At 39.1% G+C, this 17,764-nt stretch overlaps 1 protein-coding gene across 2 annotated transcripts in view; it reads left to right on the plus strand.

Moving 5' to 3' along the window:
* FBXO38 (F-box protein 38) overlaps nt 1–17,764 on the plus strand; it is a 109,130-nt gene that overhangs the window by 61,829 nt on the left and 29,537 nt on the right. For both annotated transcript variants that reach the window (XM_069102324.1, XM_069102325.1), the window contains exons 10-14: nt 1,403–1,573; nt 3,501–3,643; nt 5,571–5,781; nt 15,848–15,955; nt 16,780–16,959. In XM_069102324.1, coding sequence (XP_068958425.1) covers nt 1,403–1,573; nt 3,501–3,643; nt 5,571–5,781; nt 15,848–15,955; nt 16,780–16,959 — 813 coding nt within the window. The remainder of the gene's footprint in view (nt 1–1,402; nt 1,574–3,500; nt 3,644–5,570; nt 5,782–15,847; nt 15,956–16,779; nt 16,960–17,764) is intronic.

Here is a 17,764-nt window from a genome sequence, read left to right on the forward strand (position 1 = left end):
CATTAGAATTGGAAAGGAATGTAGCATTCCTTTTATTCAGTCCCCTCATTTTGCTCGTGGGAATGCTGAATCCCAGAAAGATGACACTGCTGCCTCAAGGTCCTGTAGGTAGTAAGTAGAGTGAGAGCCAAATCCTGGTCCTGTACCTTCCAATCCATTGCTCCCTTTGCTTTATCACACTTCAGTCCTAGAAAAGAGTCACATGCTGTAGATTCAGAACTGTAAATATTCAAGGAAAACATTGAACATTGCAGCTGAGGGAGACACTTGAAGTTAACTGTGGAGAGTGGAGAGAAGAAAGCAAGTTGTGTCCATAATGGACAGGCTTGTTGGTGACAGGGACAAGTAAGGATTGCAGGAGGTGAAAAAACAGAAAGTAAAGGGCGGATCAGTTAGCCACTCTAAGTCGTAGTTTCCTCATCTTTAAAACAAAGGGATTAAACTACATGATTTCTAAAGAAAATTCCTTCCAGTTTTCAAATTATCTTATTTAGATTATATAGTTAACTTCATCCATTTGCATACTTCTCTGCTGTAATTCTCTGCTAGTGAACAGGTGGGGGATGCTCTCAGAAGCCTGTGGTGACCCAGGCTTCCACTGGGAAAGATATTTTTCTTTCACTCTGCTGGGCCCTGGTGGCAGAAAAGCTACCTAAATCAAGTGAGGAAATAGTCTTCTGTTTGGGGGCTATCCTGGACACCTGTTTTGTTACAGCAGGAACAATTGCAGCTGTATGTTCATTCCTGCTTGGGACTTTAAAAAATATTCTAAGCCTCCTGTTTTTATAATCCAAATGTTAGATTCCCAAGACCATAACTCTTGAATGTCAGCTTAGTTATATATTAGAATTTTATTTTACTGTTTTTAAGCCAGAACTGAAAACCTCACCTTATATTTTGGCCAATACGGTATATTTTTTTGTCTATTCTTTGGGGGCTGTCAGATGTCACATTCATTTTCTGTCTTCAATTTTATTGCTTTCATGGTTGGAAATGAGTTTTTTCTTATTCATGTTTCTCAATATTAAGAATCTTTTTCCCATTCCTCATTATGATGTGAAAGTGTTCCTCATATGTGAGGATTAGCTTAGCTAAGTGGGGGAGAGACTTGTCACACTGGGCATTGACTACTAAGTGATAGATTTATTACTCTATAGCAACTTATAAATATTGGCATAGAGGGGTGTTGGAGGGCTTTCTAATATAGATGAAATATTGGTACAGAGTTTAGCCACACAGTTGAAATTAGGGGTCTTTGAAGTATTGAGGAATTATTATTAAAATTAGGTTTTTATGTTATAAAAGAAACCTTGTTCTTCATGTAGGGCAGGCTGAAGGTAGGAAATAAGCAGTTATTTGTCTCCTAGGATTTTGACTTTCTTACATCGGTTTCTCATTCCAGGCAAAATGACCAATGCTGATTTGGTGAAGTATGGCTTAGCTGATGTGGTGGAAAATCCTGGCATCATTACAGATATCGGGATGAAGGCTGTCAATGAGGTTTTTTCCTGTATCAAATATCTGCTCATTTACAATTGTCCTCATCTTCATAACCCAAATAATTGGATCACAGGTACTATAAACTTACTACTGTGTAGCCAAAATAAAATGGTATCACCTTGTATCTAGAGCTTCTAGAAGCCATTCCTTAACAACATGGTCCATATTCATCTTGCTTTATCCTGGGACTATAGGCTCCTTAATGCCCCATATAAGGAATTAACAGCCGTTTTCTGTTGTGCTTTCTTCGCACTAGTTGTCTGAAGTAGGGCAAATATAACTCCTCACATTTCCATCAAATGAATTCGATAAAGCACTTTCCTTACAAAAATCTCATGAGGTAGGTAACAATAGCTGACATTTATACAGTTCTTTAAAGTCTACAAAAATTATGACCTATGACCTCTGTGGCTAAATATCAGCTCAGCTACTTAACTACCTGTGTTACCTAGGGCAGAACACTTAATAAGATTTAGAACAGGAAGAGATCTGAGATGTGATCTTTCCTAATTGTCTATTTTACAGATGAGGAAACTGAGTGCCAGTGAAGTTGTGATGTGCTCAAAGTTACCCAGTATTCAAATTCATGTCTTCTGACTTCAAATTCTGTGCTTTTTCTATCATACTATACTATTCCTTCATTGTTTACTTAACAAGGGAGAAAAAGGGTATTGGATCAAAAGACATCTAAGGTCCCTTTCAGTTCCAAACATAATCCTAAACCTAATACTATTTTAGGTAAATTTATTTTACCACAGTCCTGCTTATTTTAGGTCAATACAAGTTTGTAGGTCTTTTTTTTATGTCTGAAATTTTCTTTATCTTCAAAATAGGCCCCTAATCAGCAACAAGTATATTTCCCCTCTATGGGGGTCAGACTCCAGGTCTCTTTGGGTTTTAGGCACTGTGACTAAAATTCTGAAAGATAAATCCTTTAGAATTGTGTTTGTCTCCCAGACATTTGTATGCCAGAAATTGGATTCTAACAGTCACATATCCCTAGAGAATCATAAAGAGACTTTGACATTTCGTTGCTCTAGCAATGGAACATACCATGTTTCCCCAATAATAAGACCTATCCCGAAAATAAGCCCTCCCCTTACTGTGTAAGATTCCTCTAAAATAAGCCCTATTGAGATTGCTACTGTAGTGAAGGTGATCCCCTGCTCTACATGCTACATTACCGTACCCTCTGTATGTACCCCCCCCCCCGTGAAACGCACACCGCGCTCCGAGCTGCATCCAATCAGAGCTGCAGCAGTGAGCGCATCATCCTGTTTTTTATTGAATTCATTATTGAATAAAGGTACATTTTTTTGTTCACATTTACCTGTTTATTAAAATTGCTGTCAATGTTCATTAAAATAAGCCCTCCCCTGAAAATAAGCCCTCTGGTGTTTTTCTGTCCAAAAAAATTAATAAGACAGTGTCTTATTATCGGGGAAACACGGTATTTAAAACGATGTTGCTAGAAAAGTGTTTTTAAGAGGTCTAGCTTTCCCCGATCTTTTTACAGTGGTGGTTTAAAAAGTGTCATAAGTAAGAGCTGCAGAGGCTTTGTAGTGTCGTAGAATGTTGCATTTAGCGTCGAGGACTTAAGTTTGACCCCTGCTATATAGATAGGCTGGGGTTGTAGTGAGGGGAGAGTGAAGGAAAGGGAAACAGTAGGAATGAGGGATCCTGTTGTGGTGGAAAGGGCACCGAATTTAGAGCCAAAAGACTTCAGTGTGAATCCTGGCTCTTCCCATTGTAACTGTGTTCTGCCAGATACGATTTAGGCAAATCACTTAACATCTCTTGCCCGCTGTTTCTTCACCTGCTGAATGAGAAGGTTGGAGTAGATGGCCTCTGAGGTTCTGACCAGTTCTAAAATTTGTCTCATTCGTGACCTTTTGTGGCTATGTTGTGCTATTATGATAGCGGGACAGTTTGGCAGCCTAAAATAGGAAGGAAGACTAAAGATGTTTAAGACTTGAAATTATTCACTTTTTCTTCTGCAGACCATTCAAGATGGACACGGCTGGTTGACCTTACCTTGGTGAGATGTCACGCAGTTAAACTAGAATCTTTCAGTCAGTTTATTGAGCTGTTGCCCAGCCTGGAGTTTATCTCTCTGGACCAGATGTTTCGAGAACCACCCAAGGTAGATCACACTGGGAATTTTTGTTTAGCTTATTTTGGAGCTCAGAAAAAAAAAAAAAAAACTATGATCTTCAACAATTATTCTGAAAATAGGTCCACTTTTTGCAAGTTATAAACAAGGAATAATTTTTGAAAACTCTGAAAGTTACACAGATAATAGTTTAGGCAGCATAATGTTGTAGGAAAAGCGAAATCAGTAAACCAGGGTCTTACTGGTGATTCTTCTGGTAGCATGCTTTGTGACTGTAAGCCATTTTCCCTTTCTTGTTCTCAGTTTCCTCTTCTGTTAAATAAGGGGATTGGACTAAATTATTTCAGTTCTAAGCATATTTATTATATGCACAGCTTGCAGTAATTTACTGAGAAAAGAAAACTAAAGAAGGGCACTTGGAGAAGTTAGGAATAGGTTAAGACTCTTTGGACTCTTCCATTCATTTTGATGGAAGAAAACTTACCATAAAGGGTACTTCCCATTCAGGTTAAGGTCAGAACCCAGACTGTGATCTACCTGTCTGCCATGTGTACTGACCCATTCTGAAAATCTCGTTCTCAGAGACTCAAAGGTTGGGGACTAAGATACCCAATTGTATTGGAACTTGTCAATTTATGGGGAAATTTCTCCTACTGATCCTTGTCTCCTCCTCTATAAACAAATTGTTTGACATATAATCGCTTCCATTCCTTCTAGCTACACAATTCTCTAACTTAGGAAATTGAAGCTTCAAAGGTTTTATTTACCCCCAGAGAAAACTGAGCCTGCAGTTTGGGTATGCATACACCAGGTGGTGATACTTCAGTCATGTGGTCTGAATTACTGTTAGTCTGTCGAAACCAAGCTACAGTGTAGTGTAGTTTAAAAGACATTATATTTGGAGCTAGATGACCTATGTTCATATTGTAGCTCTGTGTCTTCTTGCTTTTGTGCCATTGGGAAAGTCACTTCTGTTTCCCAGGGCTAAATTTCCTTATCTATAAAATGAGCAGGTTAGCCTAGAGCCAGGGTCCTTAATCTGGGCTTAAGATTTTAGGAGGTTCATGAACTTAGATTGGGAATGGGAGTGGGATACAGATTATTTTCACTAACTTCCATTTGAAATTTAACATGTATGAAATTTTTTAAAGTATGAATTTTTTTTTTAATTGTTCTGAGAAGGGGTGCATATGCTTCAACAGACTGCCAGAAAGGAGTCTGCCACAGAAGAAAAGTTTAGAATCCCTGGCCTAGATGATGTCAAAGGTCCTTCCAGCTTTAGAATCCTATGATTCTGTGTAGCTTGAACGATCCTACTTTGAAGTATGACTTGCTGGATAAAGAACAAAGATTTGGAATAAGATAAGGATTGCCATAAGAAATGGATGTGGAATTGGATTTGGTATCAGCATTCTGGAATAAGAAATAGGGCCTAAAAATGTGTTGTGGGAATTTTTTTGTTGTTACTATGAGAACAATAATAATAATCTACGTTTCTGTCTTGCTTTTAGAGTTTACAAAGTGCTTTCTTCATAATGCCCCCATGAACTCTTTTATATAGATATTATCTCCATTTTGCATATGAGAAAAACAAGACTCAGAAAGACTGATTGCCTTGCCCATGCTCACAGAATTAAGTCATTTTTGGACCCAGGACTTGAATACAGATCTCCTGCTCAAAGTCCAGTGTTTTTCCACTGTACCACATTGCCATATCCTCTGTCGTAGAAAATCAGGATATCAAGTCATACAAAATATGTCAAAGGGTTCCGAACAAGCAGAATCATATATGGGTTGCACATAAACCTGCAGTTCATAAATCACCTTCCTTCATCTCCAGATCATGAAGCCCCTTTTCTTGGGAACAGGTAGCATTTAGGGTGGCTCCGTCTTTGCCAGGCATTTATTTGGAGTAGTCATCCCCTTGTCATTGACATCTGACTATGTATTTCCTTAGGGCTGTGCACGTGTCGGCCTGAGTGCAGGTACCGGGATTGGTGTCTCATCAGCCCTAGTGAGCAACCAGAATTCCAACAATGACAACGACAATCATCAAAACAACAACCCCGACGTACCCAACAATAATGCCCAGCAGGCCAATGACCAGAACGAGGAGAATGAGATGCGCCAGGATGGACAGGATGAAGAGCAGCAGATTGCAGCTGAGGGTAACCCTGACCTTTTGTGAGCTCCACAGGAATGGTTTTTACTTTGCATTCTCTTTTCCCCTAAGTCCCACCCCCTTTTTCTTTCTTCTTCCTGGTTGAGCAGACGGATAGGAAAGGAGCATTACATGTTTTGTTTGTCTTTGCAAAACAACAGACTCGACAGCAGTTCATTTGGAAAGGAACTGAGTGTCCTAGTGACTACAAATTCTCAGGTAGTAAACATTAGGGTGCTGCAGCTGAAGAAAAACCTGATGTGATTGCGAGAGTTTGACCTTGGGAAGTTGCTTGGCCTCCTCCCTGGACCCCAGTTTCCTCATCTGTGAAATGAAAAGATTGGATTTGATAACCTCCGAAGTGCCTTCCAGCTCTCGTTCTGGGCTCTAGCAGTGCTGGATTGAGGATCTAGACAAAAGAGGAAATGATCCCCCTGTGCTTTGCCATGGTTACACTGTGTGGAGTATTGTGACCAGTTGTAGTTCACTGCTTGTTAGTGACAGTGTAGACTGAATCCTGACGCTTGGACAGACACCGAGCTTCTGTGAGAATCAAGGAAAGAAACTAGGGACGTTCAGTTTGGATTAAGGAGACGAGGGAAGAATGTGAAGCCTACGTTTGTTACCTTTGGGCTAGACTTTGTTCCTCTTGGTCCGGTAGGCCAGAACTATGACATTGCAGGGAGATTAGAGAGAGACATATTTTGCCTTGATATAATGGAAAACTTTCTGACAAGAGCTGACCTGAAATGCAATGAATAAGCTTAGGAGTTAGTTACCTCCCACTTTTGGTATTTAAGCAGAGGCTGGATAATCGTACATGTTGGGGAGGTTGTAGAGATGATGCTTCAGTTGTGGGGATGGGGGATTACCTACCTGGATGTTCTCTTCCAAATCTTCAGTGACTTTCTACCTATTCTCACAGTGCTTGCTCACAACATCTATGTGGATGTTGTGAAATAAGGGGATGAAGTATGGGAAGTCACAAATGAGACTGACCATTGTTGAGAAGTAGAATCTGAAAGCCATTTCAGGGGTAGGGGTTGAAGTGTAAAGGCAAAGGTGATAGTAAAGAAGGTGAGCAAGAGTTTGGTCTAGCTTAGCTTAGCCCTCCCTCATAAAAACTAGACGTGTCACATCTTTTACTTCATCCTCACAGAGAAGACTAGCAGTGTTTTCTGTGGACACTGAACAGCTGGCAAGTCCTGTCACAGATGGGGAAGTTGCACTGATCAAAGACTTGCCTTCATAGGTGACTTAGGAACTGAGCCCATGAAAACCTGAATGCGTCTGCTCTTCTTTGTTCCTCCTCCATCTTCCCATTAGTAATGTTCAGTAAGTTTATTCTCTTGGCCTTTTTTCCCAACTTGACGTTTTTGGGCTGTGAAGAGAGACTCATTTCTCCTGGGCTGTATTCTGTGCACCAGCAACAGCATATTCCACCTCTGAGTCTTTAATGGAGGCTGAGAGTACTCTACTGTTATGCACATGGCCTTCATGATAATAGTCTTTTACTGTCTAATCCCTGAATCAGTCTAGCTCTTTTTTGACTGAGTCAAAAGATAAATTTGCTTAAATAGTCTTTGTAATTAAACATTTGCGTAGATTATGTGTGATCATTAAAGAAGACAATAAAATATAGACTAGGTTGGCTCCTTATACTGTAAGTCATAAAAGAGTTTTGAGTTTTTGCCCTCACCAGTTATCATGAACTTAGATAATGCCTATGTTCTTCTAAAGCATGCTTTATTTTTTGTTTCAGAAACCTCTTTTTTTTATTAATTTAAATTTTGTTTTTTTGATTAGCAATCATCTACTCTCTCTTTCCCACTCCCTATTTCCCCAGAAACAACCACACATAACATACACACACAAATAAAACCTCTAGCAAATACACATTGTTAAGCTAAGAGCCATTCCCACATTGGCTATTTGCAAAAATTCAGCATATCTAATCTATCACCTCTCTCAGGCAGTGGGGCATTGTTCTAAATCACTGGTCACCTGGAATCATAACATAACAAAACACTCCTTAGTATTCTTATTTGACTTCTATGACCCCTTTGAAATAGTTCTTTTATGCGTATGCGCGCGCACACACACACACCTAAAAAATATAATTCTTATGTAATAGTATTTATATCAGTAGCTTCTTTATCCCCAATTCAAACATAGCTTTCAAAAATCTATTTACCTGTCTATGTTTCTCTTTATTCTCACGATTGTATTTTAAACTTTCAATCTAGCTCTGGTCTTTTCATCAGTAATGCTTGAAAGTCTTCTATTTCCTTAAAAATCCATTTTTTCCATTGTATGATCATATTCACTTTTGAACTGGGTAAGATATTCTTGGTTATAAGCCTATATCTTTTGCCTTGTAGAATATGGTATGCCATGCTCTTTGCTTTTTTATGGTGGTTACTTCTGAATCTTATGTGATCTTGACCATGCTTCCTCACTACTTCAACTCTTTCTTTTTGACAACTTGAAGTAATTTTTCTTTGCCCTGTAAGCTCTTGATGTTAGCTATAACATTCCTTGAAATTTTCTGGTCAGCTCTTTGAGGAGAGGACTATTGAATTCTTGCAGTTTTCATTTTGCCTTCTGGTTCTGAGAGATCTCAGCAATTATCTTTCATGATTTCTTGAGATTAAGGCTCTTTTTTTTTTTTTTTTTGGTCATGGCTTTCAGGTGGTACAATGATTGTTAAATTATCTTTCCTTAATCTGTTTTCCAGGTCCTTAATTTTTGATATGTGACACCTTACATTTCCTTCTATTCTTTCAACCTTGTTTTAACATTTCTTGTTTTCTCATGAAAACGCTCCATTTGGCCCATTCTGATTTTCAAGGAGTCTGTTATTTGAATAGATTTTGTAATTCTTGTTCCAAACTATTAATTCTCCTCTTTAATTCTCATTTCTATTCCAATTCTTTAAACTATTATTCTTGCTTAATTTATAATATTTTAAAACATTTTTAAACCCTTTCATCATTGCTTCAAGGAATTCTAATTGATCTTGTGGGCAAGCTGTGCTTTTATTTGAGGCTTATTAGCTTGTAGATGTTTTAGAATTATGTTTTTTCTGGCATAGAGGTCCCCAACTGCAGGACTACAGAAATTTGCCATGTCCTACAAATCTCAGTTAAACCATAAGAGAAAAAAGATGAACATTCAGTAATAAAGAAGCATTTGAAACATCGTAAGAAAGAAAATGAGAATTGAAGAGATTATTGTTTCTCAAATACCCCAAGAAACAGAAGTACAGGAAGAATGAATACATGAAGCAGGCAGACATAAATAGCAACAGAGTGGAGACCAGTAAGACTTTTTTCTAATTGTACATAAGGATATGGAACTGAAAAGCATCTGCACAAACAAAATGAATATATCTAAAAGAAGAAGGCAAGTGGTATGGGAAGAAAAATTTTTGTATCACATTTCTTTTAATAAGGGTTTGGTTTCCAAAATATAGGGGTAGTTAGAAGGCACATTGGATAGGGCACCAGTCCTGGAGTCAGGAAGACCTAAGTTTAAATTGGTCTCAGACACTTGCTAGTTGTGTGACCCTGGGCAAGTCACTTAACCCCATTTACCTCAGTTTCCTCATCTGTAAAATGAGTTGGAGGAGGAAATGGCAAACCACTCTAGTAGCTTTGCCAAGAAAACCCCCAAAAGGTGTCCTAAAGAATTGGCATGACTTAAAAAACTGAATAACAACACTTTAAGGAGATACAATTTCATCAGTAGATGCCCTGAAAACCTCAATTAAAAAAATGTCTGGACACCATGTTTTGTTTTAAGAAAGCATAAATGAAAATTGCCCATTAGAACCAGAGGGTAAAGCTAGCCTTTACCTATTACCTCCTGAAATGAACTTTAAAAGATAAAGTCCCAGGAATATTGAACTAAAAATTTAAAGCTTTCAAATGTATTTATCTTGAAAGAGGCAATTCAAGTTCCAAGAAACTGAGAGATCTTAGAATATAATATTCCAAAAGGCAAAAGAGATAAGCAGGGTGTCCTGCAGGAGAAAAAAAAAATGGCTCTTTAATGAGATAGAGGACTTCCAAGCTTTCCCATGAAGGTTGATTAAGAACAGGTAGGTAATCATGAAGCTGGCCTAAAGCAGGTAATCCTTTCAAGCTTAATGAAAAGACTGGAGCTGAGGAAGAACTTTGAAATATAAATACAAGAGTCCTGAGAAACCCAGTCAGGTAAATTCAGCTTAACAGTTGGAATGAGGTGTATAATTATATAATGTTAAATATTTTAACAAGGGAGAAGAGACACATGCCCTTTTAGAACTTTAACATTTCAGGGGGGGGGGCAGTTGGGGTTAAGTGACTTGCCCAAGGTCAAATGGCTAGTTTTTGTGTTAAGTGTCTGAGGCAGGATTTGAACTCAGGTCCTCCTGACTCCAGGGCCAGTGCTCTATTCACTGCACCACCTAGCCACCCCAGAACTTTAGCATCTTTATAGGGTATTGAGTAAAATGAGAAAAATAATGATTTGGGGGCATGAAGGAGTAGACTGTTTCTCTTCTGAATGTTTGAAAAGTAGAAAAAGAAGGGAAGGAGAAAGGGGGGGGGAAAAGGGGGGGGACTTGCGATTTCTCATAGATGTGGCCCATAAAAGTACACAAACATGGAAAAGAGGTAAGAGGGAGGTAGCATCAACTAAGCCTCACTCATCTGAAACAAAGGAGGGTTGAATGTCTACAAATGCAATTTGTATATTCAAGAGGGAAATAGGCAGGGACATTAAAGGGTGAGGATAATACCAGGGAAGGAAACAAGTAAAATCAATTTCCTGATCCTGAAGGGAAGATGAAAGTGGAAGGGATGAGGGAAAAAGACGAAAAGCCAAGATCTAGAAATCTAATGGGGTTAGCTTAGGTTATCTGCTAGAGACAAATTATGGTATCTGAATTAACAAAATATTGCAGTCTAAGAAAAGATAGAGGGGCAGAGTCAAGATGGTGGAGTAGAAACAGGACCACGCGGCTCGGCTCTCACCACTTTCAATCCATGTAAAAGGGGACTCTGAACAAACTTTGGAGCTACAGAACCCACAAAATGACACAGAGAAACTAACCTCTGGCTGAGGACAGCCAGCGCAGGGCTCAGCCCATCCCCACCCCAAGGTTTTAGCCCCAGGGCAGGCCTGACCAGCCTCCAGCTGGAGGGACTCCAGATCTCCAGCAGCTGTGGCAATCCAGAATTATCAACACATAGATGCTAAGGACAAAGTGAGGGGTCAGTGCAGTGTGGACTTTGGGACCCAGTAGTTGGGAGTGTGTCGGCTTTTGCCGCTGAGGAGCCATGGCCCGCAGCTTCCCCCACGTGGCAGGTTCAGCTTCTGGCCTGCTTAGTGTAGGGGGACCAAATGAGCAGTCTGAGGGGTAATTGCTCTTGCTTTAACCTGCTTGGATCTGGATTGCGGTCTAGAGTGGAGGTCCTGGGGTGTGTGACCAACTTGCCAGAGCGTGTGGAGGCTTCAGAGAGGGCACCCAACTAATACCTCTGGCAGCTGAGAAAACCCCAGCATTTGGAACGAAGCTCCCCTGTCTGGTGGCAGAGTCCTACTGTGGCAAAAAGCCATAGAGGACCTTAAGAAGCAGATAAGAGAAGTGGAGGAAAAATTGGGAAGAGAAATGAGAATGATGCAAGAAAATTACAAAATGAGAGTTAATAGCCTGACTTAAAAAATAGACTAACAAATGGCAAAAGAAGCTCAAAAAGGCAATGAGGAGAAGAATGCCTTAAAAAGCTGAATTTGCCAGATGGAAAAAAGAATCTCAAAAGCTCACTGAGGAGAATCACTCCTTCAGAATTAGATTGGAGCAAATGGAAGCTAATGACTTTATGAGAAGTCAAGATGCTGTTAAACAGATCCAAACAAATGAACGAATAGAAGGCAATGTGAAATATCTTATTGGAAAAACCACTTACCTGGAGAATAGATCTAGGAGAGAGAATTTAAAAATTATTGGACTACCTGAAAGCCATGATCAAAGTAAGAATCTAGAAATCATCCTCCAGGAAGCTCTCAAAGAAAACTGCCCTGATGTTTTAGAACCAGAGGGCAAAATAGAGGTTGAAAGAATCCACTGATCACTCCCGAAAAAGATCCCAAAAGGAAAACTCCTAGCAATATTATAGTCAGGTTCTGGAATTCCCAGATCAAGGAGAGAATATTACAAGCAGCCAGGAAGAAACAATTTAAATATTGTGGAAACACAATCAGGATAACTCAGGATCTGGCAGCTTCTACACTGAGGGATTGAAGGCCTTGGAATATGATATTCCAGAGGGCAAAGGAACTGGGATTAAAACCAAGAATCACCTACCTAGCAAAACTGAGGATCATGTTTCAGGGAAAAATATGGTCATGCAGTAGAATAGAGGACTTTCAAGAATTCTTGATGAAAAAACCAGAGTTGAATAGAAAATTTGACATTCAGATACAAGAAGCATGAGAAGGTAAACAGGGAAAAGAAATCATAAGGAACTTATCAAAGTTGAACTATTAACATTCCTACGTGGAAAAAATGATAATTGTAACTGATGAAACTTTTCTCAGTATGAAAATAGTTGAAGGGAATAAAAATTCATATATATATATACATATGTGTATGTATGTATGTATATCGCAGGGTATAGGGGCGTATGAATACTTATGTGAATGTGTATATATGTTTACAGGTATACGTAGATAGAGGACACAGGACCAATTTCATAGGAAGAGATGATACTTAAAAGTTGAAATTAAGAGGTGAGAGAGGAATATAATGAGAGGAGATGGGGAGAGACTGAATGGGGTTAACTATCTCAAAATGAAGAGGCAAGAGAAAATGGTTACAATGGAGGGGAAGAATAGGAAGGCAAAAGAGAATGGGTCAAACTTATTCTCATTGAATTTGGCTCGGGGAGGGAAACACGCTAAATAGAGTATCTCACCCTATAGGAGAGTGGGGGGGAGTAGGGGATGAGAGGGGGAATGATGGAAGGGAGGGCAGGCTGGGGGGGAGGGAGGTTGGAAGCACCCACTTTTGAAAAGGGATGGGATTAAAGTAGAGAATAGAACAAGTGGGAGGTGGGATAGGAGGGAGGGAAATATAGTCAGTCTTTTACAATATATCTACTATGTTAATGTTTTGCATTAGCTACACATGTACAACCTATACTGAACTGCTTATCTTCCCAGTAAGGGTGGGTGACAAGGGAGGAAGGGAATGAATCTGGAGTTCAAAGTTTTAAAACCAAATGTTTAAAATATATATTGGGAAATAAAATATACAGGCACTGGGGCATTGAGATCCACCATGCCCTATTGGAAAAGTCAAAGAGTGTATGGGAGAAGATATGGGAGAGAGCAGATTGGAGGAGGGGATATCCTGTGGGACTGCTATTTTGGGGCGGTGGGTAGGGGAAAAACGGGGAGAAAATTTTTAACTCAAAATCTGGCAGAAATGAATGATGTAAATCAGAAGTTAATAAAGCATTTGAAAAATGAAAAAAAAAAAGAAAAATTAGAGATGATACCATAGTTAATATAATCTGATTCAGAGTAAAGTGAACAGAACCAGAACAATTGATACAAAAGCAGCAAAGAAAAACAAGTTAGAAACACTTAACTCCTGTTAGTGCAATGGGTAACTCTTTGCAAAAGACCTTTGAAGAAGCTTGTTATTCACTTCGTGATGGAGATAATGGACACAGGATGAAGAGAAAAGGCTCCTGGTGAGGATTCTTTTTGCTTGCCTATGCATTCTTATTTGTTTGAAGTTGTAGCAGTTTTGATGCTGCCCCTTTTCCTGCCCCCCACTTCCCAACCCACCCCCAGAAAAATAAAGAGGACCGCTGGAACATTTTTGAAAGAGAACAGAAGTTCAGACAAAAGCATAGAAAAACAGAACAGTTTTGAAAATAACTTCTAGAATTTATTATTTTTTTCAAGCATGAAGTATGAATTTGAGATTTATGCTTTTTTGTGGAAACTACCTTTTGTATCTAGATGTTTGGAAATGTTCTTTTTTGGTATTTAAATTCACAATTTTTAAAAAGTTAATTTTTTAAAAATCTCAGGTAAGATAGCATTCTGGTTTCTTATTTCCCACAGTCTGATTGATCAAATGTCTGTTCTCGTAATACACAACCTTGATGTTGTTTAAACCACTTCATATGCATGAGTTATCCCTTTTAACTTGTTATATAATTAGCTTGCTTTAAACTTCAGTGCTTTTTTCAATTTCCCTTTGTTTCACCTCTAATTTTACTTATTCTGGGACCATGGTATTTCATGATAGAGAGCCATATAGCATCAACAGAAGACCATCTGTATTAAAAATATGAATGGATAAAAATTGATTGGAGTCATTGATAGTTATAGGACTAGCCTAAATGACCTGAAAACTATGTTTGAGAGTAGAGAAAGTTAAATAGATAAAGTGAGGCTAAATAATGAAGGTGTTTGCATATCAGGTTGAAGAATTTGGACTGAATCTGATTAGAGACCAGGAAATTCAATTCTCATTTTATTTATCATTATTTCAAGAAAGATTACTATTTGATAGCATAGTCAAGACCATCCACTTTGATTACATGTTAACGATACGTGAAATTTGTGACAGCTTATCTTTCCCAGAAATGTAAGACTGAAATTATATATCATCATTCCTTGACAGGCATTAATTACCTATAATGAAGATTTAAATTCAAATAGATGATGCAGATTGACATTTGAAATGTAAACGGAATTCACAGTAATTTGTTAGTTTTGCCATCCATATGTGAGATGCCCCTAAAACTGCTCTGAGGCTTTGGAAACATCCTGCGTTGTGCTATTTTTGGTTCCCAACTCTAGGTGGCAGTAATGGTAAAGCATGAATAGCCTCATTTAGTACATACTTTCTTCTGGTTGAGCTTCTTTGCGCACCTTCATCCCCTCCTGACTGCCTAAATACCTCCACCTACCACTGGCTCCATGGTTAGTAAGATACATTCTGGAATAATGGCTTGATTCCTAGATTTACAGTTCTCTATGCATATTACTTCTCTGGTACTCTTTTTAATCTTTAAAATGAAGATATTGGGCAAGAATATTTCTGAGACCCCCTTCATCTCTAAATTATATCTTATAATATCACAATAGAATCATTCCACAGTGCTATTCATAGATGATTTAGTGAATGGTGAAGGAAGAAGATGGGATTTATGGGTCAAGTTTGGAAGGGATTGTGAATTGTGCAGCTGGTGCCTAAAAATGTCTGTTCCCTTTTTTTTTTTTTTTTTTTTTTTGGAGAGGGGAAGGTAGGGCAGTTGGGGTTAAGTGACTTGCCCAAGGTCACTCGACTAGTTTAGTGTTAAGTGTCTGAGGCCGTAGTTGAACTCAGGTCCTCCTGACTCCAGGGCCAATGCTCTATAAAATGTCTCTTCCTAATTCTCCAGGCAGCCAACTTTCTTTAGACACCTGTCCCTGACTTTGTTACCAAGTGCTCTTTCACCCTTCTGTCTTTGCTGAGATCATCTCGAGCTAACAGTGAAGTCATCCTTGTCCCAACCTCCCACCTACAGTTGGCCACCTCACATGTGATACAAGCTGTATTCTCTGCCAGAATCACAATCTGAGTTGGAAGTGATCTTAGAAGTCAGTCATCTAACCCCTGAATAGGAGTTCATTTCTACCATTTCAACCCCTAGTATTCTCAATAAGTGATCATCTAATCTCTGCTTAGGATCCTTACAAGAATAGGCTATCTCACGAAGTTTTTCATTAAAACCAGAAATCTGATTTTTTTTTTTTTTGAGAGGGGAAGGTAGGGCAGTTGGAGTTAAGTGATTTGCCCAAGGTCACATGGCTAGGGGTGTGTGTGTGTGTGTGTGTGTGTGTGTGTGTGAAGTATCTGAGGCCGGATTTGAACTCAGGTCCTCCTGACTCCGGGGCTGGTGGTCTATTCACTGTGCCACCAAGCTGCCCCATAAAGTAGGATTTGATATAGTACATAGATATTTGCCCCTCATCTTTTTATATTCCCTTGATCCCACTTTGACATTGTCCCTCTTTTTTAGCGTTGAACGAGATGGAAGAAGTGCCTCAGGAAGATGGGGAGAGTAGAGATGAAGGTCCGACTCACAGGCAGGCGGTTTTTCCCATGGAGATTGATGAAGAACAAGCAGGTAACCCTAAGTGTCTCCCCCTTATTGCTAGTCCCTGACAAACCTATATTTAGTCCCCATTGACTGACAGTGAAATGTGGCTATGAGTGCACCGCTCATTCTGTTGCCCTGTAGCCACTAAATGTGTAATTATTGTTGTCTCTTCAAACTGAAACCTGTTGCTCCCTTTCTTTTTTAGGTTTTTCCCAGTTTATATGTCTGCATTAGAATGAATGGCCTCCATTTCTCTTCTCTTTCCATGTTGACTATTGCCATAATATAATGGGTCTTCAGATATATTGCTAAATTTGAGTAAATGTTTAGAATGTCTTGTTAAAATGTTTTTGGTGACTCTGGTATAATACGTGGAAAGAACATTGGGTTTGTAATTGGGAAACCTAGGTTTAAATTGTTTTGCCACCTATTAGATGTGGTGTCTTGGGCAAGTACCTTATCCTGTCTGAGCCTCAGTGTTCTCTTTTATGAGATGGGAACATAATTTTGCCCTACCTAACCCTGCAGAACTGTTAGGAGGAAAGATATTATTTGCAGACCATAAAACTGTATATAAGTGTTCTGTTGTTAATAACAAAAATAACAATTTTGATAACAATACCTTTTTGTTTTATTCTCCAACATGTCTACCAAATACTGAAGTCTGTACAAGTTTAGCCGTCTTTCCATTACACCATGCTGCCTGTTAAACCTTTTGGCTAAAAGACTGGTAAACAGGTGCCAAACTGTTCTCTAACTCATGAGACTAAACCCATAACCAGAAAACAGCCTTTCTGAGAATATCTTCCTAGAATCATGGTTAACTACTTGACCTTTGCTTTCTCTTTTAGGACCCAGTGGTCTTCAGCCTGCTGCAAAAGCTACACCAATTACTGTTCACGATTCAGACAGTGAAGATGAGGAAGAGAATATAGGAGCTCCTGGAAACTGCATTGCTAAGAACAGTCCTCAGAACTATTCAGACAAAGAAGACAAAATCAGAGAGCCAGTAGAATCCAGGCAACTCCCAGGTGAATGACCAGCTCACATAGTTGTATTATTGCCCTTATTAGGAAATTTGGCCTGAATTAATCCCAGGGTAATGTTTGTATTCTTCCACTAAATAATCTGACATTTTATGGTTAAAATAGTATCAGCAGACAATAAGCTCTGACAGGTCCTAGTCACAGCTAAAACTGTGGTTTATAAAATTGAGTTAACTACAGCACATTCCGCTAGCCAGTTAATAAAACTGAGATTAAAAACCAAATTGCCCGACACCCTATCCTCACGCTAGACGCATATGCTTCTTGTCTCTTATTCGTTCAGCAACTATTTATTTCATGACTGATGTGTGCAAGGCACTAGGAGAGATACCAGGTTTAAATAAAGAGTAATTCCTGCCTTCATGGATCTGACAGTCTGATAGGAGTATCAGACATAGTTGTAGATAACAAAGTGCTATGTCAGGTTGGAGGATTAGGCTCATTTCTGACCAGAGAAATCAAAAGAGGATTCTTTTTTGAGCTGACCCTTTAAAGAGAGACTAGGCCTTCAGCTGATGGTGAAGGTAAGGGGGTGTATTCCAGGAATAGGAATATGTGAGCAACGGCATGGAGGCAGAAGGGTTGGGAAACGAGGTGTCAGAGAGGGAGTCTAGTATGATCAGCTGGGATGCAGCGTGGAGAGAATTATGTCTGTGACCCTGGGCAAGTCACTTAACCCTTTTTGCCTCAGTTTCCTCATCTGTAAAATGAGTTGGAGGAGGAAATAGCAAACTACTCTAATATCTTTGCCAAGAAAATTACAAAAAGGAGTCCCAAAGAATTGTGGAGC

Source organism: Petaurus breviceps, unplaced genomic scaffold, assembly GCF_028583685.1.
Source record: "Petaurus breviceps papuanus isolate PSGF00001 unplaced genomic scaffold, PetGlider_PUasm1.0 551, whole genome shotgun sequence".
Lineage (NCBI taxonomy): Eukaryota > Metazoa > Chordata > Mammalia > Diprotodontia > Petauridae > Petaurus > Petaurus breviceps.